The sequence below is a fragment of the Micropterus salmoides genome, unplaced genomic scaffold, assembly GCF_014851395.1.
Source record: "Micropterus salmoides isolate LMB-PRFRI ecotype aquatic unplaced genomic scaffold, ASM1485139v1 Ms_hic_scaffold_11, whole genome shotgun sequence".
In the NCBI taxonomy this organism is placed as follows: domain Eukaryota; kingdom Metazoa; phylum Chordata; class Actinopteri; order Centrarchiformes; family Centrarchidae; genus Micropterus; species Micropterus salmoides.
This window is the reverse complement of record NW_024040152.1, coordinates 24,912,667-24,935,919: the sequence shown is the minus strand read 5'-3', so window position 1 is coordinate 24,935,919 and position 23,253 is coordinate 24,912,667. Positions and strand designations below refer to the sequence as shown.

Below are 23,253 nucleotides of genomic sequence, written 5' to 3'. Positions count from 1 at the left end.
CACAATGATGATACATAATACATTGATTACAACTGAATAAAATTCTGAGATCCCAATTCAAGTAACAAAAGCAAACCAGATGTTGTAAAAAGTTGTGACACTCTACTTGCTTAGACGGTGGCACAATGTAAAAACACACAAATCAATCAGATCTGCTACTTCCACACTGAGGATACACTGTACATCAGATTAGACTGCAAATTTAAATCACATTGGAAACTGCATATAAGACAATGTTACACAGAACTGAATCAATGTTTTCCTTTTTTGTCCAGATTAATTTACAGTTAAGGTCATGCAGAGCTTGTTCATTCATTTCATTTATTTGTCAAAAATTTTATCTGTGGACATGCGTCACTTGAAAAGAGTTGATAATGTCTCCTTTAATTTTGATATTTAGGCGAGACACTCCCTTTGAGTTCAGGAAACAAGATAACACTCAAGTTTACCACAAATGGAACAGAAACAGCCAAAGGATTTCATTTTGTTTACCAAGGTAAGACTGCATTTTCTGATATGTTTTTTAGAATTTTGATGTGGAAACCTATTTAAGTCCATTTGGTTGTTCTGAAAAAAAAAAAAGATACTTTAGCCTTGCACTCATCACATAAAAGGGCTGTTCAGCAGAGTACCAATGGCTGTGGCTGGTCATGGCTGGGCAGAGCAGGATGATGTGGAGTCAAACAGCCTATCCTGGCACAGCAGAAGAGAGTGACTAATGATGTGCAAAGAGATCCACAAGGGCTACTATTTCTCTCCGCCTCCTTTGTCTTGCTATGTCTCTTTCTCCCTGTTGTCTTTCTGACTACCACACCCACCCACCACACTGAGTCTTTGTCTTTCTTCATCTCATGCTCGCTTCCTCCTCTCTTATCCCTAGCTGTACCCCGGACAAGCGCCTCTCAGTGTAGCTCAGTCCCTGAGCCCCGTTTTGGGAAGCGGATAGGGAACGACTTTGGCATCGGAATGGCGGTACTGTTTGAATGTAATCCAGGCTACACGCTGCACGGCTCCAACGCCATCAGGTGTGAGGCCGTGCCCAATGCCCTGGCGCAGTGGAACGGTACTGTGCCCACATGTGTTGGTAAGCGTCCTCATCCTCCAACCCTCACTTCACCCCCTGCACCCCCTGCACACACACACACACACACACACACACACACATCCTAAAAGATGGAGCAGGTGCACAGAAACTGTTGGTGTCTGTCTTTCCTAGCCATTATTTATCCTAATGCCTGTCATCCATTGCAAAACATCTGCCTATCTCTGGTCCTAATAGTTCAGACATACACACAACTAATTGTCACATACATTTTCAACCCAGACGAGGGGTTTTGGTTCCTTTGCCTTGTCAGAGTAATGGGAAAATAAATAGCAGTGTAAAGTGAATATGCCCAACAGCAACATCCACTTTTCCACTGACATTTTCAATGTAGCCCATATCTGTAATGCTCTTAGAGAGTGCATTTAAATTGTTATGATCTAATGCAATTAAATACAACAAACCTGCAAAAGAAGACATTATAATGCATAATAAAGGTTTTCTCTCATGATGCATTATGCATCGAAATCTGTGTATCAAGCATTTATACACTGAGATAGGCCTACTAATTTATCATGGACACTGCACAATCTGTTAATAGCCTGAAATGTATGTGCACAAAACCCTGCAATAAACCTAGGTTTGGAAGCTGCCTAGCAAAAATCTGCCTTTAAACATGAAATAAATAAAGATTTGAAATTTATCGTGATAATTATCGATATCAAATGATATGAAATGTTTTTATCGTGATAACATTTTTGGCCATATCGCCCAGCCCTAGTATCAAATGACACTGGGAAAGGAGTTGCTGGTAATTAAATTAAGTTTTGAACCTTTAGAAAATTATCATCCGAATCTGCAGCTCCCTCAATTTTACATAGCTATATAGTAAGTTTCAGCTCATTATTTAGCTGTCTAACCCACAACGTTACTGTTTTGGTTTACTCTCACTGTGTTGTTTTTGGTGAACATAGTGAAGCATTTAGCAGCTAAAGAGACAGCTGTTTTTCCTCAGGAGTTGGTAGAGGCCAAAACAAGTAAATTTTGGATTTAAATTCATTCATCAGGTGGCCAGAAACACAACTCTGTAACTGCTGAATGTGTAAATAAGACCCTTTTCTCTCTCTCTCTCTCTCTCTCTCTCTCTCGCCTGTCATCCACCGGTCTTGTGTAGAGTGTTGCGTCCATGCCGTGCTGCGACAACTGCATGCATGTCGCGGTTCCTTGTGGGTCTATTTCAAGTAGCCGGCTATTTAAAAATATTCTTTATGTGGTTCATCAATGTTGATAAATTATCTGAAAGTCCTGCGAGGTGCGGACAACTCGGCACAACACCAGTGAAGCTGGGGCTCTGTCTCTTCAGCAAGTGTTCCTCCACTGCCACTGCGCACACACACACTACGCCTACACATGCGCACTGATGACCCAGGGTTAGGGTTACAATCTTGTGTAGTGTTTTTCTTTTTACATGTTTATTTACAGCATTAAATGTTGAAATGTATATTGTAATAGGCTGTATATTAACTTAGGAGAAAACTGGTAGTTCTATGTAAAATCAGACGTTGAGCACCCCCATATCGCCAAAATGGCATGATACTTGTTTTGCTGCGAAGCTTTGACTGTGAGATTGACAGTCGAATCAGGCTCCGCCCATCGAAGCATCAAATCTTCGACTATTCATGGTCAGCCCTACATAGCACAACACCTATTTGTTTATATTTTCCGGTGGATGAAGACAGCAACTCTTAAGCTGATGATACACAGGGAAACTTTTTGAGCAATGTTGCTGGGCAATCTTGCTAGTGGCAAGTCCGACTATGTTTTGAACGGATAGCGGCGGGGCGGGTGGCGGAGTGGTGGGCATGTCATATCACATTGTCATTGTTTCACTTAAAATATTTAAAAGTCAAAACAACATCTCTCTGCATGGTTCTTTGGCTATCATACAGAGAACAATGCACACACAAATAAACTTGCTAGCAGATATTCATAGACATACACACACCTTACATTCATACTCATGAACAGATTAGCATGCCTTGTCTGCACACGCTACACACGGAAGCATCAACACATGGAAAAGGACATACAACCTGTGTCTCACAAAGACACCCACATGTCTACCATAAGAAGATAAAGAAGTACAAATAAAGTCGGGAGGAATCTATTGATGTCAGGCATTGTGCCAGCTAGCAAATATTCCCAGCCGGTGAGTGCGGGAGATTTCCAGCCAGGGTTCATCCAAGTTTACTGCCAAGTGGTAAGGGAATAGCAGTGGCATGCACAGTTCCATTTTAAACACAGTGATTTTTATCTGGAGATTGAATCTGGCTGCAGCATCTTCCCCAGCGGCAGTGTACTCGCCCAGAATAATGGATATAGTTTCATGGAAGCTTCAACAAAAACACTATGTTCAATTACTTAAGTCCTCTTTATGGGATATGACGGCATCAGACACCGCTCTCCTGTGAGGTACCTGTCTTTCAGGAGATACATTTCCAGCTCCTTGTGATTGACCTGGCTCATCATTCAACACTTATATTGCTTTCGATTTCACAATTACAAGCTGCTTTGCTGTTGAGTTGCGCAAGCACACCGTTTTATCGTGATTTTAATTAGCCTCGCCTGAATGGATGCATAATGTTTTGGTGGCCTCTGTTGAATATATGGAGAATGTTGACTTGAATAAATAGTTGTTTTTGTTTCTAGATAGATTTTTGACTTAAAGTACTTTATAGTGAGCTTTTTAAAATACAAGTAATGCAGATGATCTCAATTTTTCTTTGCCATGTGTAAATGGTATAATCTCTTTCGACATATGCTTATGTTACCATTAGACTGTGGAAATGAACAGGGGTCTTTCACCTGTTACAATTAAAGTAAAGGCAAATATTGATAGAAGAGCGCCATTTTTTCTTGGTTTGTTCCTCGCACAGATGACTGCAAGCCAACCCAATATTACATAAGCTCACAGATTGCCCTGATTCATACTCAGTGTGCTCACGCCATGGAATGCACTGTCGGCCTAAACACTTCTTCGAATGTGTCAACAAGTAAACTGTGTCGCACTGAGCTTGTTTTTGTGTGGATTCTTCTTTTGAAATAGCCTCCCAAGACCAATTAAAGTGTCTCAGTCTGGGCATGTGTGGTAAGGCCAGGCCAGAGTTCCTCTCTGGTGCAAGATGAGCTGCTCTTGAAGTCCTGCTAGTTTACTTAGGTTTCTGTAATGAAAGTGGAAATTACTGCCAATTTTAAAAAAAAGTGTATTAAAGCAGCTACTCAAGCATTACAAATTCTAGAGCAACCTATTGAACTTAAATTAAAAAAGAAAAATCCCACCACCCACCCCTTTCAAAACATTAAGACCACATACAAAAAGCAATTTATATTTTGTAAATAGTTTTTTGTCATTATACCGTGGCAATGGCAAATCTGTTTTGCTAACTATAAAGTATTATCCATTATGACTTTGACCAACTGGCTAATTTCTTTTAGCCTCCCAAAAAATACAATTTTGCTGCAACATTTTCTCGGGTGTGTGTGTGTGTGTGTATTTTGATTATGTCAGTAACCGTTCATGTAATCGACTTCAAACATGGCGGATGTGTTGCTTGACACCCAAGGGAACAGCGCTGAGCAGAGCTCTGCAGTAGGGTCAATGGGGAGCGATCGTGGGGCCACAGCATATTTGCTCGCGTGGGCGAGCTTGCTGCTCAGCTCTGCAACAGCGAGAGCAGGTAATGCTTGTGGGGACAGGGCTAGTAGGCTGCGATGTGGTAGTGAATTGTTGAGGAGTTATCATCATTACGCAGGTTTTTACATATGTTACAAACAAATGTGTTGAAATTGAGTTGTAATAGTTGAATTTTTTATGTTAACGAAGCGCTGAATATCTAGCAGCATCTCCACCACTGTCATGTTGTTTCAGTGTTATTAATGCTGTGTTATCAATGCTGCAGGTCAGGGGTCGATTAGTTTGAGAGACCGGTTAGCTCAGTCAGTAGTGTACAGGCCTTTACAATCGGAGGGTTGCGTGTTCATGGCTCCCTTTCGCAAATGTATATATATTTTTTATCTTCAGCAAATTAACTGTGAAGAGACTGTTTCACATGCTCCCAATATTGATCCACATCCATCAACATATGAACACTTATTTTTATTTCCCCAGGGCGTGCACTAGTTTATTAAGCTCAAATTTTAAAGAAATTATTTGATGAAAGATTTATGACAAAATCTAACAAACACAATAGATGAATAGCAGATATTGTGATGAAATAAAGCTGATCTTACTGGCAATAGTGAAGTGAAATACGTGATCTCATACACATCAGTAAGATGCTAATATAATGCTAGGCCATCTAGGACAGCTGCAGTTTACGAGCTATTCTCCTTGGTGACAACTTGGCTTTGTCGAATAAAATATCTCAGACTACACTAATTTCTTCAGCTAGGCTTCTAATACCATTGGCTACATAAACTAAAAAGCAGAAATAGCGTGCTATAACTCGCAAGACTATGTGGTAAAAAACAACTCTTGTGTGCTGACTTTAAACAAAGCACAAAAGAAACTTAAAGAATATGTCTTAAGTACAAAGTAAACCTATATTCCTTTGCTATATTTCATGGAATTTCACAGAGTCGTCAACGCTCCAGTATCCCTGTGAACGTGGGAGAAATGTATTGTGATCCCTACACCTGCCTAATTAACATATGAATGTAATGTAGTATAAATAAAGGATTTGTAAGTTGTATGTATACAAAAACAAACAAGTATTAAAAACAATTAGGGATTTATAGTAGAACTGTTACATTTAAGTAGTGCACATGATGTGAAACACCAATGTGTTACACACATTATGTGCATTTTGATATCTTGATTAAACCACTTCTAATTAAAAGTTGGTATGAATTCCCTCTATCAGATGGTGCTAAATGGTGTCTCATAATGTGTGTAGTCTGCACGCTTGTCTACCTGCAGTAACTCTGACATATGAGCCTGCCGCTGATTGAGATGGGTGTGAAGCATTCATGCTTTTATGAGTGTCATGATTTCTAATACTGCTCAACCAATTACATTAGCTGACAGCTCAGGGGACTGGAAGGAGCTGTTAAATTATACTGAAATACTGGGTCTTTCCGTGGAATGGGTCTGTTGCTTGTTGTGAAGAACTGGAACAAAACAGAGCAGTTTTATATTTTGTTGTTATTTTTTAAATGGTTTTAATTATTTCTCCAACCTTTGTTTCAGCATTGAAGGTTGCTAATTCTAATTATTTTATACTGTGTACTTCTATGTTCTGCACTTAATTTTGTATAATTGAGATTTTGGAGACCCAGCAGGAACTGATTAAAACAAGACAATGATATGACAATGATAGTCTGGTCAATCAGCATGTTATTTAGTATAAATGGGCACATACCTTCTTAGAGTTTTTAAGCAGTGTCCGCAGGATACAACTTCTGAATAAAGTGAAATTACTACTATAGATTCCATAGGCAATGACCTTCATTTTTCATTTGCAGTGCAGAATTACACAAACTGTTCAAAACTAGGTTTTGATTCAGAAGATTTCAATATGTAATATTTGACATGTGACGTGCCTTAGCTGAAGATGACTGTTGCGCGATTATATGAAAGTGCAATTGCACTTCTGTGTAATCGATCTAAATAGAAATCATTTTCTCTAATGTGTCACTTGGAGAGAAAGGAACAGAGTAGTCAGTAGTGTAAAATATTGATGGGTTTGAAATTGTGGCAAGCCGATCGCTGAAAATGTGTCCGCCCCTCGTGGTCGTATAGGAAAACTGTTACATACAAATATTAGCTAACCTTGAATATCAGATGACTGATAAACCAATTACTTGCTTCCAGTAAGGTCCATTGTTTCTCTAACCTGCAGTTCAATTTAAGCATTGTTTCTGCATCAGGAGCGAAGGGAGAAAAGGAAATGGTGTTTTTTTGTCACTGGGCTTGGACACACTTTTATACCGCTTCTTTTTTTAAAATACAGCAACTGTCATTGATATTGAAATACATGTGATGTGCCGGTGACAGCAGAACACTGGATCTGAACAGAACAAAGCAATGAAAAAGTAAACGCACTTTAGACTTCTCTTCTTGTTATAGTTTAAAAGAAAAGCAAAATTGGTCATTACTTGAAAATAGGTCATTGCTTGTTTCTGTATTTGCAAGCAGAACTGCATTTCAGTAGGAAGCAAATGCATTTTGTTCCATGTTTTGTTGTGCGTAATAATCCAATGGATTCTGCTCTGCAAGGCTGGGTTACCACAATCCTTAATGGACAAAAAGTGGAGCCAAACACTGTGAAGAACGTTGCTGGCCGGATACAAGGCCAATTGGCTCCCGTCTGAAAAGCAATAAAGAAATTGTAGCTGTTATTGCCCCTTTTTCATTTCACTTTTTACTCTTGCTCAAATATATCACAGTGCCTGACAATGTCAGCACAACCTGGCCAGTGACTCCAATTCAACATTCATCTGAGAGTTGAGATGCTTGGTAAATATGTTACTTGTGGCACTGGTAGAATCAAGGCGAGCTTAGAGAGGAATAGCAAAGATGTGATTTGTATAGTCTGCAAAAGATAAAATTTCACATCCGGTCTGTTTACATATGCGTAGAGCAAGAGGCGAGTTTGTGCTGCCATGCAAAGTTCCATTTAATTGACAGTGGTGTAAACTGTGATGTAAACTGCAAAACTGTAAAATAAAGCATTTACATTATATACTGTAGTAGTAGAACCGGTCATTATCATGACTGGCTTTATCATGGAACTCTAATCATTCCTTGGTCCTTTTTAATTACATGCCATCAAGTGGTTTTACAGATGCATTTATTAGTGGTCATTTATAGTAGGTGGAATGATGCTTTTAAAAACTTTTGGTACTTCCCCATTGCCACTGCTCACTCCTGGCTCTGCAGGTGTGTGCAGACTTCACATCTTTCAACCTGAACTTTGTCGTGACTGACTCTCTCTCTCTCTTTCTATTTCTCTTTCTTTCTCAATCTTTTATCTTTTGTCTAGTTCCCTGCGGTGGGGTGTTAACTGACCGCAGAGGCACTATCCTCTCTCCTGGATATCCAGAACCATATGCCAACTACCTAAACTGTGCCTGGAAAATCTCTGTTCCTGAGGGAGCCGGCATCCAAGTGAGAGATGCAGATATTACTAGTAAAATGTTTGAGAGATTAAAAGATTTTCTTCTCTTCTATTTTTTATACATTATCCAGGTAGCAATCTTTCTACTTAAGTACAATTGTTGTCTATTTTTTGTATTTGCATATCTTTCATGCTTTATTTTACGTTTGTATTAAGGTATCTTTCTTTTTCAGATTCAAGTTGTGACCTTCGCCACAGAACACAACTGGGACTCGCTGGATTTTTTTGACGGGGTTGATGGCAATGCTCCAAGGCTTGGTAGCTACTCAGGTAAAACTGATACAACTGAATTTTGGTTGTCAGCTCCCCCTTGAATTTCAATCAGACATCACAGGGCCGCAGCAGCAGACAGATGCGGTGATGGAGCTGATGACATTTGGCATGTCCTTTGAGATTGCTGTCTAAAAATAAGTCAAAGACGAAAAAATATCCCTCCTCCTTTACACAATATTCCTGTCTCTGCATTAGAGATCTTAATAATGTAGCTCCTGTTTCAGTCTGGAATTTTACAAATGTAGTGTTTCCTCGGGTGGTTATGCTAATGAAAATGGTGCTCTTGCCACATGGTAACCTACTAGGAAAAGGCCATCACATTATTTTAGATGCTGAATCCTAAAATTAAAGGGCCTGGTATAGCATAATGACTTCTGTCTCTACATCGCCTATCGATTTTATGAGACTAGGTTTCAAATTTCTCAAGTGGAGGATATCTCATTTTGGAACAAAACTCTTTACATATTGTAATAGCTCCACAGTACAGCTGTCACCATGCAGGGCAGCGTGCAGTGTTAAAAGGCTAAGGCATTTTAAATGGCTAGCAATCAATTTTATCTTGGGCTAAACTGATGAACGTGATTATGAATATATATAAAAGTCTTCATACAAATTGCAGAAGGCATATGCCTGGAATAGAGAAAATGATCCCAGACCTCAGTGTTGCCACACAGACAGAATATTCTGCAGTGCAAATTCAGAGTTAGAATGATAGACCATGTTCATGTTCATTGGTTTGATTTTCTGGGTCTGACTTCTCTGACTGAAGGTCCAAAGGAAGTGTGTTAAACATTATGTAAACATTTTTTTATTGTGCTTTTAACATTTGAAACACAACTATCCACATATGAGGCCATACAAAATAAAACATTTTGAATTTGTATACATCATCTACCGCAAACTGAAATGAGCAGTAGTTAGTTTTGTTGAGAATTTGGATGCTGGATGCTGCCTTGAAATTATAATCTTTATATCAATGCATATCAACCCAAAGAGCTTTACATAAATTTTAGATTACCCAAAATGTTTTCTGACCAAGGACCGCACGAAATACACCCATTGCCTTTTTTGATTTTTTAATAGACTCTGCTCTTGATTTCCTGTTTAATGCTTACGATTGTCTGTGATTTATTGTATTATGTGAGACCATTATGTGTCAGGTTGTCCGTCCGTCTGTCTGAATTGGTGACATTTTTGATCAATGTGATGTCAAAACAACCTGGACAAAAAACGTTTTCTCAAGAATTGATGCAGTAATTATGGTCAACTTTACCATGACATCATAATGTCCTACTGAATACGTGACACTTTTGACTCAAAGGTCAGGTAGCTGTATGTCACACTCTATATAATCATAATTATCAAGTATATGTGGACCTCTTTAGACAATACATCTGTTATATTTTTTATTGAATTCCTTCCAAGTATTCACTACATACTCTGGACAGACATGAATGTAAACTGCAAATGGTTGACTGGTTGGTCTTTTTGCACCATAATTTCATTTGTACCTGCTTATATACTCAGCGACTCTCATTTAGCAAAGCTATGAAGGGGAAATGGCCACTGCGGAAAGCCACAGTTTCCATGCTCTTATCAGAATTAGGTTCTGGTTGAAATAAAGATGTGGAATCAGGAGAATGATTTAACAAAAATAAATAAGAATAATTACTGTATCTACATTATTATATATACTGCATAAAACCGAGGTGCAATATATGTTCATCTAATGTACATTCGTTATGGTGAGCTTAAATCTGGAATACGGATTAGACATGGGTTTTAACTATCTTCTGTATATTGTTTTATACAGGTACAACAATTCCCCAACTGCTGAACAGCACATCCAACAACCTGTACTTGACCTTCCAATCTGACATCAGTGTATCTGCCGCTGGCTTCCACTTGGAGTACACAGGTATGAGGAGAGACGACTCGTCTGCCCGACTGTCACTTTGCCTGTTGTCACTTTGTTTTCTATGTGTCCATCTGCCATCAGCTTCCAGCTGCTGCACAGGGGTATAAGAAATAAGAGGGGGGGGGGGGGGGGGGGGTTCTTTTTCTGTATCTCTTCTTTGTATCTGCTTTTCTGGCATGGTATTCCCCAATGGTGTCGTTTTTTTGTCCTCAGATTGCCTCAAGATACTGGACTCGCATCCTCTTTTATTTAGGGACTAAATTTGCTCATCTCTCAGTGGGCCATTCACTTAGGAGCATATTTGCAAAGGAGCATACTAAACATTTTCCTTGCACTAAAATTTAAGGATTGTAGTTGGACCCAGTGGAACGACTGATTTACAAAATCCTCCTGTTCAAATAAAAAAAAAAAAATGAAAATAGGGGTGCTGATCTGCAGGTGATGCATGGAGCTCTCCTTCGGATATTAAATAATACAATCCTTTGTGACCAGTTTCCCCACTGTTGCTTACATTTCAGGCATTTCTGTCTCTTTTAATGTCAGGGTAATATCTTTCTTTTTTTTGACTCTCTTAATGTTAGATGGATTTTAAGTTGGTACTTTCTCTATCTCCTCTTTACATTTGTCTGTCTGCTGGTTTGTTACTTACCACTCACCCACACACTAAAGCAATTTCCTTACTAATGTATGGCTACGGGAGATCCATTTTAAGTGAAGTGCATCAAGGGCAGTGAAAAAGCGCGACCACTGTGAAAGTAAAGTGGAGACGACATGAACTCCATAATTTTAAGACAAGTAACCCATACACAACACAGCTACAGAGTAACATGTTGGGTGAAATCAGTTCCCACACAATCTAACAGTCAGTATGAGTTGCAAAACAAAAGAAGCATAAAAAACATTGCTGTCACTGAATCTGTCTTCGCTGTCAGTCGTGTCAGTTTGTGAGCATCATATCACTGTTGAGACTGATTTCACAGTCATGTCTCTCGCAGTCAGTGCTCCCACCCTCCTCTTGCTTAAAACCACTCCGTAACCGTGTCTCTCTGTGGGCTTTCCTTTCTGCAGTACCCCACCACCACAACCACCACTGCTACCTACTGCTGAGAATCACTTTAGTGCCATGTCTCACAGTCAGGTCTTTCCTCTTTGTCTGTCTTACACTTTGCCACTGCTTCCCTGGTAAAGTGCATTCCCTGATGATTTGTGTAAACCAGGCTTCCTTGCTACTTTTCCTGTTGCTTTTCATATTTGTTAGCTTGCCTGCCATATGGTTCTACTGTCTGCCTATTGGCAAACATTTGTAGATGTGTGATCAAGCCATGCTGCTTCTCTATGGAACTACTCATTATGTATTTCTGTTTGTGTGGTCTATTTGTGAAGTTCTAATCTACTGCTTATTGCAGAGTTCAGATGTATTTGGTCAGATTACCACAACCCTCTGTTGTGTCCCATAGTTGGTTGTATCTTCAGCCTGTGGTAGGCTTGAACCATCCATTTATTTATTTACACGCTCCAGTTTTCTGCTGCAAATTAATGATCTGAATACTCAATACAGTGGGAAGAAAAGGGCAAGAGGGATTGGCACAGACCCAGCTAGTCAACCATCTGTTTTAAAATGTTTCCTTTGGGTGATTGTTGCAGTCCATTGAGACCAGTTATAGAAATCCTGTATACCACCAACCATTACAGCTTCTTAAGAGCCAAGCTTTTAACCAGCTTTCCTAAGGCAGACTTATGCTATAGTTGAAAACAAAATTGGCGTGTTCTCACAGGCTATATGGTGGTTTGCATCTCAAATAAAGACCCACACTGTGCTTCAGTTCCCACCGTCTACAGAGGACTTTAGTATTTCCACATGTGCTACATGGAGCGGCTATCACAGCAAAATGAATCGGTTGTAGACAGATGTACAGATGGAAATGCAAACCAAAGTATAATTTTAATGTATTAAAGACAGTCTGTACTGGGTTAATAAGTCATTCCTAGTAATAATGTCACCCACAGCTGATTGTTAATGTATCAGGTCCTTCCCACTCAGTTGATTAAATACTTCAAGTACTTCAAGTGCAGTGTCTGTTTCATGGAATATGTTGCATGTAATTATGAATGGGTTCAATAGTATGTGCAGCTCCTGTGTTTTTGAACATATTAGGCACCAGACTGTAAGTTAGGCGCACAGCAGTCATCATCACAATACGTACTTCGTCCAGAAAGATCTCTTCCTGACCCACTACTTTTAAAAGGATGAAAGGAGCTGATGTGATTGATGATTATTAAATCCACACTTTGAAACCACACTGATTACACCTGCAGATATGGTAATTCCTACAATTAGTGTATTCATCCTGCTCTAGCATCTTTTGTCATGTTGTGCTGCACCCTAACAAGATGTTTCTTTACACCTCTGATCATTATAATGATTTCCTAGCAACATTACCGTCCAGTTTCAGGATATTTGAGGCCCGTCTCAGTTTTTTTATGCCTGATATATAAAAGTCATGATGGTAAAGTCGTGAATATTGATTATGTTTGCAAATGACTATGATCCTGTTTTTGATACTGTCTGTTAATGATGCAGATGAACTGGTTGTCTAACCAATTAGGCTTGTTGTTTTATTTTATTTATGAATGAATTATTTAATAATTACATTTATGAAAATTCACATATTGCATTGAAAACAGGACTGGATAAAACTTTCAGCTACTCTAACATGGTAATTGGTGACGCACACACTGCTCCAATTTTATTGGTTAGAAACAATTGGCAAGGCATCCTCACAGCAGGGCGATAACAGTCCTTGGCAAAATGTGTATTCTGACAGTTTGAGTGGAACCCATCTGGAGCGTAACAGGAATCAGTGCCGTCTGTTAGTGGGCACCCACTCTTAACCTGACCAGAGCACTATGGGCCTATTTGTCCCCAGTTAAGGTCAGACACACTGCCTGTGACTGCGTATATTTGGTATGCTGTGTGGCCCTTCAATGTATAACTTCAAATTTACACTTTTAGTTTTGTTCCTGTATATAGTGTAAGAAGTTGTCACCAATCATATATTAATTCATTTTCATTATTCTGATGACTACTGCAAGGAGAAGGCTGATTGTTCCCTGCAGTTAGGAAACATGATTTATAGCTGCATTGAGCTTTGTTGTCAAACTTACATCGTGGCAGCCTTTCACCATAGCAACAAACACTGCTCTCCTGAATTGCATCATCAAATCTCCTTGAAATCAATTAAAATGTCAAACTCATTTGAATTTGTCAAAGTAATACTTTTATTGAAACCCACATATGACAACACTTCACAGCTTCAAAGACGCCACCCACTCCCCCTGTACCATAGCTCTTCTTTAGTTGCTGTATCTGTGGCTGCTCACATTTTGCTTCCTGCTCTGCACCTCTGAGGATACTGTCTCCTCCCACTTGAATATTCTCTCTAACTTTCACTAGATGGTAGAATCTGAGGGGAAAGGCCACTCCTGCCATTCAGCGCTCTTAAAAGTTGCCTATAAATTGTTTTGAATCTTTTGTGGCCATTTCTGCTGCCATGTTTACATTCATCCACCCACCCTACTTATGTGGACCTGGTAACACTCTTTGAGTGGGCTTGTGTGTGAATGTGCATTTGTGTGTATTATTCTTTTTTGAGTGGTGTGTGTGTTACCTGTATCTACACATAGCTGGGGATATACTGGCCTTTTTATATATCCTCCTTACCTCTTCCACTCACCCGATGGCCTGCTTACTAATTATGCGTCATGTTGAAAACTCCTGTATGAATGTATATGTGGTTTTCAAAAACATGGTCTCCTTTCTTTCAGGTCATACACAAAATGAACATTTTTCCCATTGCTACTTTTCACTAACAGTGGGTGTTTCAATGATGAAATAAAAGTAATATGTGTTCTTCTCTGCCTGCAGATCTGAATTTTTATGTATTTAATTAGTCGCCTTTAAAACGAATGAAACTGAAACTTGACTACATTTCTGTCCTTTCTTTTCTGTAAAAGTGAATGTAGCTTGAATTTACCTCAAATACCCTACATTAATATAGTCCATAGCTAGTATCACCATTACTTTTAAGCCATTAAAACACACTATCAGGCCTCTCAGTACCTGGCAAGTGGTACTGTAATCACTTTGTTCCAATGGAGCTCAATGCTTCTGTCAAGTAATACTTCAGGGATTGCTTTGTAATTTCACAGTGATTGCTTCAGATCAAAGTCAGAAGGATTTTGCGATTACAGCCACTGGTAGAATAGCTCTGTGACTTGTCCCAGTTTGGAAATGTTATGATGAGGGAGAAAAATGGGGAAAAAAACCCAGACATACTCTATTATGCAATTACAAGCACATTAAAATGAGGCACTCTGTAATTATGTGTTAAAACGTTTGGTTTTAATTTAATTATTCCCATTTTTTCTATATTGAGCGATTAATGTAAATGTTGCCATTGAATATACAATGGATGATCAACAATGAAACAATATTAAATGTGTTGACCAGTTGTGGGTTTTGATTCTACCCATGTTGTGCAGAAGAATGATCGCTGTCCACACTTGTGTGTTGTGACTCTGTCCTAAGCAATAGGTTTGGATTCGTGCCCAGAGCCGCTGCCTCCCAGTAACGGCCAAAAGTTGGGCGATCGCTACACTGTGGGTGATATGGTGTCCTTCCAGTGTGATCAAGGCTTCTCATTACAGGTAGGTGAAAGCATACAGTGCTGGTATCCAGCTCTCTTATGGTTGTGATAAGTGAATCATATCTACCTGCCTGGAGTGACAATTTCAAGGGAATACCCCAGAGGATGAGAGTCTGTCAAGGCAGCGTTACTAAGTACTTTTATATGACATTTTTTGTGTGTGTGTGTTCAAGAGAGCGGAAGAGTGAATGCAGGAAAGAAATGTGTGAATGTACAAGTGTGAATAACTGTGCCAGTATTTATGCCTGCATGTTTATTTGCGCGTGTGTGTGTATTTGTGTGCTCCTCTGCTTGGAGGTTCGTGTGTGTTTGTGTATGTCTGTTACAAAGCAGCTTTAACTTCTCCAATCCTCCTCAAGTATATTGTGTAACTGTGGCGTTTTGAGCTGCAGAACCCTCCAACGCCATGGGCGGTGGATTGTGTTAACAGTTGCCTCACTAATCCCACACCGATATTTCTTTCTGGCTTTGGCATTCACTTCTTTTCACATTCTCTCCGGACCAACCAGCAACTTCTTACACACATCTTCAGGCTGAGTGTCTGAACACCAGAAATAGACTTGAGGCCATTGTAAAAACAAAAGTACAAGTATGGCTGAGTCTTGAGTTCAGGTGTATGTGTCTAGTAAAACTGTGCATCATGCCCATGCTTTGGTAGATGTAAGTGCTGGCTGCAGTATGTACATGTAATGTATGCATTTTACAAGCATTTTGGCTGCAGGAAACATTGGGTTTTGAATGAAATAAAACAACAACAGTGCCATAAATATTTGACAGAGGATTAACCTGTAGTATCCATTGCATTAAGATTATATTTGTATCCTACAGAAACTGAAAGCAGGATGTTTGTCTTTTCTTGTTCTCTCGGGTTGTAACACATCCCTATGTAGTCAGACCCCAGGTGATACTCTTGCTGCCCAACTAGCAGCAAGAGCGCCCCTCCCTTACTCTTGATACCATCAAATATTTACACACCAAGACCTTGAGAAAAGGATTTTGAGAAATCCAAAAATCTAACTGTTAACTAATTCCAAAGATCCACAGGGCAGAGATAAAATCTGTTGCAAGCACCTGTCAGTTGGATCTCTTGGTGTTCCTTCTCTTTGTTTTTTTATTGCACAGTATTTTGGAGGGGGTGTATATATTGTTTTTGTCTGTTTTCCTCAACAGGGTAATGCATATATTACCTGCATGCCTGGTCCCGTCAGAAGGTGGAATTACCCTGTACCTCTGTGTTTAGGTAATGTATTATTTTATACAGTTTGACATTGCCAGCATACAGTGTTTCAAATGAGGTTCTCACTGTTTTTTTTTCCTTTTTCCCCATACCAATACTTTACTCATACACAGCCACACAATAGATCAATGGCCTCGCAGATTACTTTTATTGTATTAGGAAAAGCAACAATTTCATTGTAAGACTGGAGGATGGTTAGGTGTGGGGGGCTTGAGGTGGGGGTTATGAATTTTCTGCTTTCGCCTTCAGTTGAAAATCAATAAGGCTTAGCACCATCTCTGTGTGTTGTTTGATTTCTGATACCCCTGATGAGTCTCTAGTGTCCCTCAACACTTCCTCTGATGTTCATTGCCACAGTGATAGATTCCAGAGATTACCAAGGAAGCACTCCACTTTCTCTTTTGACACCTCACTGTGCTGTTGCTCCCAATTACACATATACACAAACACACACGCGTTAGTGTGAACACACCCTTACCTCGCATATAAATGCACAAGCCCGCTTGCTGTGCGCTCTTCATGTAAATGTTCTGTCCCTGTGGTCTTCACAGTTCACTGCAGACATAAATCCCGGCTTTACTGTTGACAGGCCTGTTCCTGGACGCGCGTGGTTGCTTGTTAGCTCAACTCCTCACTCGTTTACAGCAATATCCAGGATCTGTATTCACTTTGTTTCTGATAAACTCACATCAAAGTAGCTGCCTGCTCCAACAGTATAACATCCTCATAAGTGCTTCTCCTACCCTCTTGTATTTCATTTCATACACAAACAGGTCAAGTAGGTTTCCACCACCAGCAGTACAATTAAACCCGAGATAGCTTTTGTCTCATTTTGGCCTTGACTGTTAGTCCCTAAAGAAATGGCAGCAATAACCCTTGTGATTCCAACCATTTGCCACAAACATAAGCCCGCTGAGGTTGGGATGGGGGAAAAAAAGAGCGATGATTTAACTACAAGTTTACATTGATGCCTTTGGTGGCTGTAATTGCACCTGGGTGTTTGTGTCACAGGTGAGGGGGATGAGTGTAACCTTCACAGCAAGCTGAAGTGTTCTCTAATACACAGTCAAAGAAGAGAGGTGGGGTGTAGTAGGGGGAGGGTGAAGTAATCACTGCCACTGCTGAGCAAAACTGGTGCTGTGCTGTATTGAATATTGACTGCTTCATTTATTTTAATTTAAAGCACCACCAAACAAGGAATGTGCCTGAGTCTTTTATCTTTCCATAGATGCTTTTGTGGAGCGTAATCCAACAGTCAAGCAGAGATGTGCATGCACGAGTCACAGACATGCTCAAACACAGACATAAGCACCCCTCCTCCTACCTCAATCCTAAACTTATAAAGCACACTCATAGCACTTTATTTTCTCTCTCGCCTACAAAACTGTTACTCATTTACATTCTGCATACAAACACATGAGCATATAAAGCACATGCGTATGAGCAGACACAGCAAACGCACACAAACTGCACCGCTACTGTCCGTCCTTTATGTACACGTACACAACAATTACACATGTACTGAAACCCACACATACAAAAAGACACAATGCTCGTTGCCCTCTATCCATATTCACACCCTTAGTCATTGTTTTTCTTTGTTTTCCCATTGAGCCGTTGTGTGGTGAAGTGACATGTTCTTTCTCCTTGGTTGGTCTCCCTCAGCTCAGTGTGGCGGCTCTATGACAGACTTCAGCGGCGTCATCCTCAGCCCAGGCTTCCCAGGGAATTACCAGAGCAGCCTGGACTGCAGCTGGAGAGTTCAACTCCCTATTGGCTTCGGTCTGTCACCCCCCTCTGTCTTCTCTCTCTTTTTTTTTCTTTTTTTTTTTTGGCTAGCTGTGATGTCTTCTCTGCTGCTCCCCCTCCCCTATGCTAATCTTATTGTGTTAAAAAGAGTTTGTGCTAGTTTAATGCATGCTTTTAACATTATATTTGAAGTCACTTCTTGCTACAGTACTTAAAAGGAGCATACATATTCACTCACTTTGACTTTTTTCATATAGTCTTGAGTTTGTCTCCAAAATAAAACCCTTTCTTCTTTTTAGGGATCCACCTGCAGTTTCTCAACTTCTCCACAGAGCCTGTTCATGACTACCTAGAGGTGCGCAGCGGGAGCCTGGACACAGGAACAGTGATTGATCGGTTCAGTGGCCCCATGGTGCCGAATTCTCTCTTTAGCACCACCCACGAGACCACTCTCTTCTTCCACAGTGACTACTCCCAGAACAAGCCTGGCTTCCACATTGTCTACCAGGGTGAGGTTCAAACGATTGGTCCTTATGGTAAAGTTTAAATGGGGTGTTGTCATAGCAGAAGCTGAAAAGGTGGAAGGTGGAATAAGAATAATAATAATAAAAGAACACTTAAAATACCACCAGTCAAGTTAGATACAGACCAGGGACAAAGATTATTTTAGCAAGGCAGACGCTTTCACTGAGGTTGTACGATCACAGAGGGTTAAAGAATAAAAAATGAAAAATAATTAATGCTGACCTCCGCTGAGATATCCAATAGCACATTTCCTTGAATAATAATAGGGTTGGTTATGTCAGTGGGGTATTGTATGTGCTAAAGCCAAAGTGGTTAAAAGGTTTAGTAAGAGAATCAGAATAATATGAACAAAATCTTGTATTTTAAAATGTTAATGTTTCATGAAGAAAGAAAATAAGTAGACTTACATTTTTCAGTTTATCAAGGTTTAGAAAGGGTTTCAGCCACCATAGAAAGTAAGGACATTTCCAACCAATAACATAGCATATAATAATATAGGCAATCTGATGATTAGATTTTACCACTGATGCAAGTATAGCAGCTCACAAACAGGCTTTAATTATTTGAGGTCATCATAGATATTATAGCGGGACTATAGAGGAGTATTTTATTATTTGCTTCTTGGAGTCAGTGTCATAAACCTCCTCTGCTGTGTATGGATTTGTTTTCCCCCAGCATATGAGCTACAGAGGTGTCCAGACCCACGGCCGTTTCGTAACGGCATAGTGATCGGTCAGGACTACAGCGTGGGGATGACCATTTCTTTCGAGTGCCTTCCGGGTTACACTCTGCTTGGAGAGCCATCTCTCACATGTCTGCATGGAGTCAGCAGGAACTGGAATCACCCTGTACCTCGCTGCGAAGGTGACTTGCTAGTGCCTCCTATAAAAACAACAGGTGTTTTCCTGCCAGTGTTGTTCATGCTGAAAACATTTGAAAAAACATTACTGAACCACTCTTACTATTACACTATCAAGACCTAAATATTTCTTCCAAATAGTTTGCATTTATAACATCAACAAAATATATTTATCAGTCACGAGATGCCTTTTCTTTGATATTTTTCTGTCGCTGTTTCCTCAAACATAGTGGGAAAGTATTTAAATAAATATGTGGCAAGAAATCCTTGAGAAAGTCATGCATGCTATTTTCTGAGAAGCTGACTAAAGTGAAGACGGAGATGCTTTTCCTTCGCTATTATCCACTAAAAATAAAGTCTTTGAAGTTGTTTTGAATAGAGGGATATAGGTTCTTCAGTCTGCTTGCTTTTCTCTAACATGCCCTTTTTTTAAAGCCTCTGACTCACTTTTACCACTAATGTAGCACCACTTTCCTGAACTATAAACTGATATACCCCATTATAATGATATATGGAGCATTTGCAAGTCTTTATTACAAAGCTGATTACGCCTGTCTTTGTTGTAAATTTAAAGGACACTCCTCAGACATGCAGGTATGAAGAATTCTCGTCAGTTAAGTGAAGCAATAACATATGTTTCAAGTCCACAACAGAGTTTGGTATTTTTCTGAGAAAGTAGTAAATAGTGTTGTTTTGCTCCATAGACACTGTAGTCCATGTTCAGTCCTTTTTTGATATTCCTTTTTTTTATCCTGAGGGCAGTGCTTTGGCTTTGACTCCCAGTTCAAAGTCAGATTTTAACACATTCCCTCTGAAGGAGTATGACGGGGGAGTTGTAGCGTCTGAACTACTCGGTGTCATCAAGTTCACGGCAACCAGTAACCATCCCCTGCAGTTGTGTCTAACAGGTGCATCCTCCCACCCCCCGTATCTCAGTGATAACCCAATAACACACAGTTATGGTTTGTTTTATCAACAGTTAGTGGTGATGCAGCTATAAAAGCAAGTTTTATGACTTGAGGTAAACCAAACACTGGCTTTCTATTTTTACCCAGCCTCTCTGACTTTCTTCCCTGCCTCCAGCTCTCTGTGGTGGGAATATAACATCCATGAATGGCACAATTTACTCTCCTGGACACCCAGCAGAGTATCCACACTTCCAGGACTGCATGTGGACTGTCAGAGTACCTCCTGGGTATGGCATTTACATCAATTTCTCTGTCATCAATACAGAGCCAATCTATGACTACATCACTGTGTGGTAAGTTCTTATTTTACTCTCAGCATGACATTATTGATCAGTCATGGGTTTATGGCACATATCAAGCACACATGGTTCTCTGTATGCAGACCTGGATTAAGAGTTCTAATGACAATTATTGGCGGGCAGTCTTTCTCAGTTAATAGTAATGTTTCTTGAAGCTGTATAAATCACTCTACCAAATAATACTAAGCAGTGAGCCACTTCTGTATTGGGATGAGCATTTCAAACTCAAAAGCTGCACACAATGGATTTAACAGCTTACAGAATGTTAAGGCAAAAAGACAATTGGAGAAGTTTTTGACACCTGTGTTAGATGTGCCAACAGCCATCCAAACATGTTGACCTTTGTCTGGACATTTGTGGATTAATTTTCCTTTCCCTGAGAACGCATTTTCTTACAGTCCCATGCTGAAACAAAACAGATTGTGGTATGTGACGGTGTAAAAGCAACTGAGTCACTGTGTGTAACACTTCCCCTAATCACTAAACTTATGGTGGATGTTTAACTCTAGCTCTCCAGTGATGTTACATGAAAAGAAATGTGTTATGCTCTGGGTTAACTTTGTTGTTTGTTAGTATGTAGAAACTCTTGACAGATGATTGTACAACAGTAAACTACTTTGTGCCTGTTATCACTTCAGCAGCCGTCTGCCTTTCCTTCTCCCTCTACCTTTCTATAGCCTCTTTGTAGTATAATAAGCCTCAGGCAGTCATGGAGCTGTCCTCATGGGTTATAGAGGAGGGAAATGCCTTCCAGCATCTGGGGCTACCATCCATACTGTAGGAGGAAGGAGCTACTGGCACTACAGTTTTCAAATGAAATGGTGCATAAACAATCAGTCCCCTGATGGTAACATTTCATTTCCCTGCCTGACTGCCATCTCCCATTTTGCTGATCATTCTGAAATGAAACTGCAATAAGGCTTTTTTTAATATATAAGATATTAAATGTACATACACATACAAAAAAGTATTTAGTGTACATCATACAGGTGAATAGGCCTGGAGCTACCTGAAAGTGCCAGTAATGAAATACTTTTCTCTTGTACAGAAATAGCATTTATATATAATAGAAAAGTACTGTCTTCTCGCATTAATCTTTCTTTTTATCCACTGAGAAAAAGTACCATGCGGTTTGTCCTAAACCCAAAAATTGTTATCCAACTTATTTAGGATACTTATTTCATATACAGACATGGCAATATTCTTAGACGTTTGCTGCTAATGCTGTCATTAGCAGAGGTGCTGTGTTATGTATAGTAAATGGCTTCACTGCAAATGTCAAGTTCTATTATCACACCACAGCCATCTACCTATCCATGTATTGAACTTGGGGATGGGAGATACGAAGAAATGTTCATGGTAAATGTAGTTTTATGTTGCAAATAAATGTCAAAATAGTAATAATTTCCACAGAAAGTCAATTTAGAAACAATTTATATATACAATATGATTACCAGCTAGGAATGCCCGTTTTTGGCTAGTCAAGTGAATTACATCCCTGACAAATCAAGGTACATCATCACATATAGTGCTGCATCACATAAACCCTTTCAAATATTTTGTATTTCTGCATAATTGTGATATCAAATATCATCAGATCTTTATTTATGAATTTGAAAATACATGTGAAGGACCCAGTTAACGCAGACAAACATTACGCAGAATTATCCAACATTAATTATCTTTGTAGGAAAAAGAATGTGAACCGTTGCTTTCAGTAACATTTTTAACATTTTTTTAAGCAGCAATAACTTCAACCAAATGTTTTCTGTAACTGTTGATCAGTCCCCTACTTCGGCTTGGAGGAATTATGGCCCGTTCCTCCCCACAAAACCGCTTCAGCTCAGTGATGTTGGCAAGCTTCATTGCAAGAACTGCTCTCCTCAGGTTTTTCTACAACATTTCTATAGAAATTAATTATTTCTGGACTTTATCTTGCTTTAACCATTCTTTGGTAGACTGACTTGTGTGTTTAAGGTCATTGTCTGGCTGCATGACCCACCCTTTGTTCAGCTTCAGTTTACAAATGGATACCCTGACATTGCTGAATTTGCTAATACAATCCAGAATCCATAGTTCGTAGTGATTGCAAGCCATCCTGGTCCTGAGGCAGGACAGCAGCCCAATGCAAAGCATTCTTGTACAGGGTTTGTCTGATGGTGGCTTCATGAACATTGACATTAGCCAATACAGGAGAGGCAAAAACATTCAATGTTGGATCATTTTTCTAAATGAATAAGAACAAATGTGAAAACAAACGTATTGTATTTATTTGTTTAACTGGTGCACGAAGATCTGATCAAATTTCAGGTCACATTTATGAAGAAATACAGAAATTCTGAAGGGTTAACAAACATTCTAGCTGCACTTTAGATACAAAAATTCTACAAATAAAATACTGCCTTAAATTAGTTCTGGTCATTAAATTGCAACATTGTTCTCAATCACACAACAATATACTAATGGGCATAGCTAGTAGGATCGGGAGAGAAAATATCT

General features: G+C 39.5%; 1 protein-coding gene across 5 annotated transcripts in view; it reads left to right on the top strand.

The window, feature by feature from the left end:
- LOC119897915 (CUB and sushi domain-containing protein 3-like) overlaps positions 1-23,253 on the top strand; it is a 253,016-nt gene that overhangs the window by 152,612 nt on the left and 77,151 nt on the right. For 4 of the 5 annotated variants that reach the window (XM_038711957.1, XM_038711955.1, XM_038711958.1 and 1 more), the window contains exons 33-43: positions 401-496; positions 881-1,084; positions 8,086-8,210; positions 8,394-8,490; positions 10,307-10,411; positions 15,000-15,118; positions 16,288-16,357; positions 18,020-18,136; positions 18,403-18,612; positions 19,304-19,492; positions 20,571-20,748. In XM_038711957.1, coding sequence (XP_038567885.1) covers positions 401-496; positions 881-1,084; positions 8,086-8,210; positions 8,394-8,490; positions 10,307-10,411; positions 15,000-15,118; positions 16,288-16,357; positions 18,020-18,136; positions 18,403-18,612; positions 19,304-19,492; positions 20,571-20,748 — 1,510 coding nt within the window. The remainder of the gene's footprint in view (positions 1-400; positions 497-880; positions 1,085-8,085; positions 8,211-8,393; positions 8,491-10,306; positions 10,412-14,999; positions 15,119-16,287; positions 16,358-18,019; positions 18,137-18,402; positions 18,613-19,303; positions 19,493-20,570; positions 20,749-23,253) is intronic. The other variant, XM_038711956.1, reaches the window with a different exon arrangement.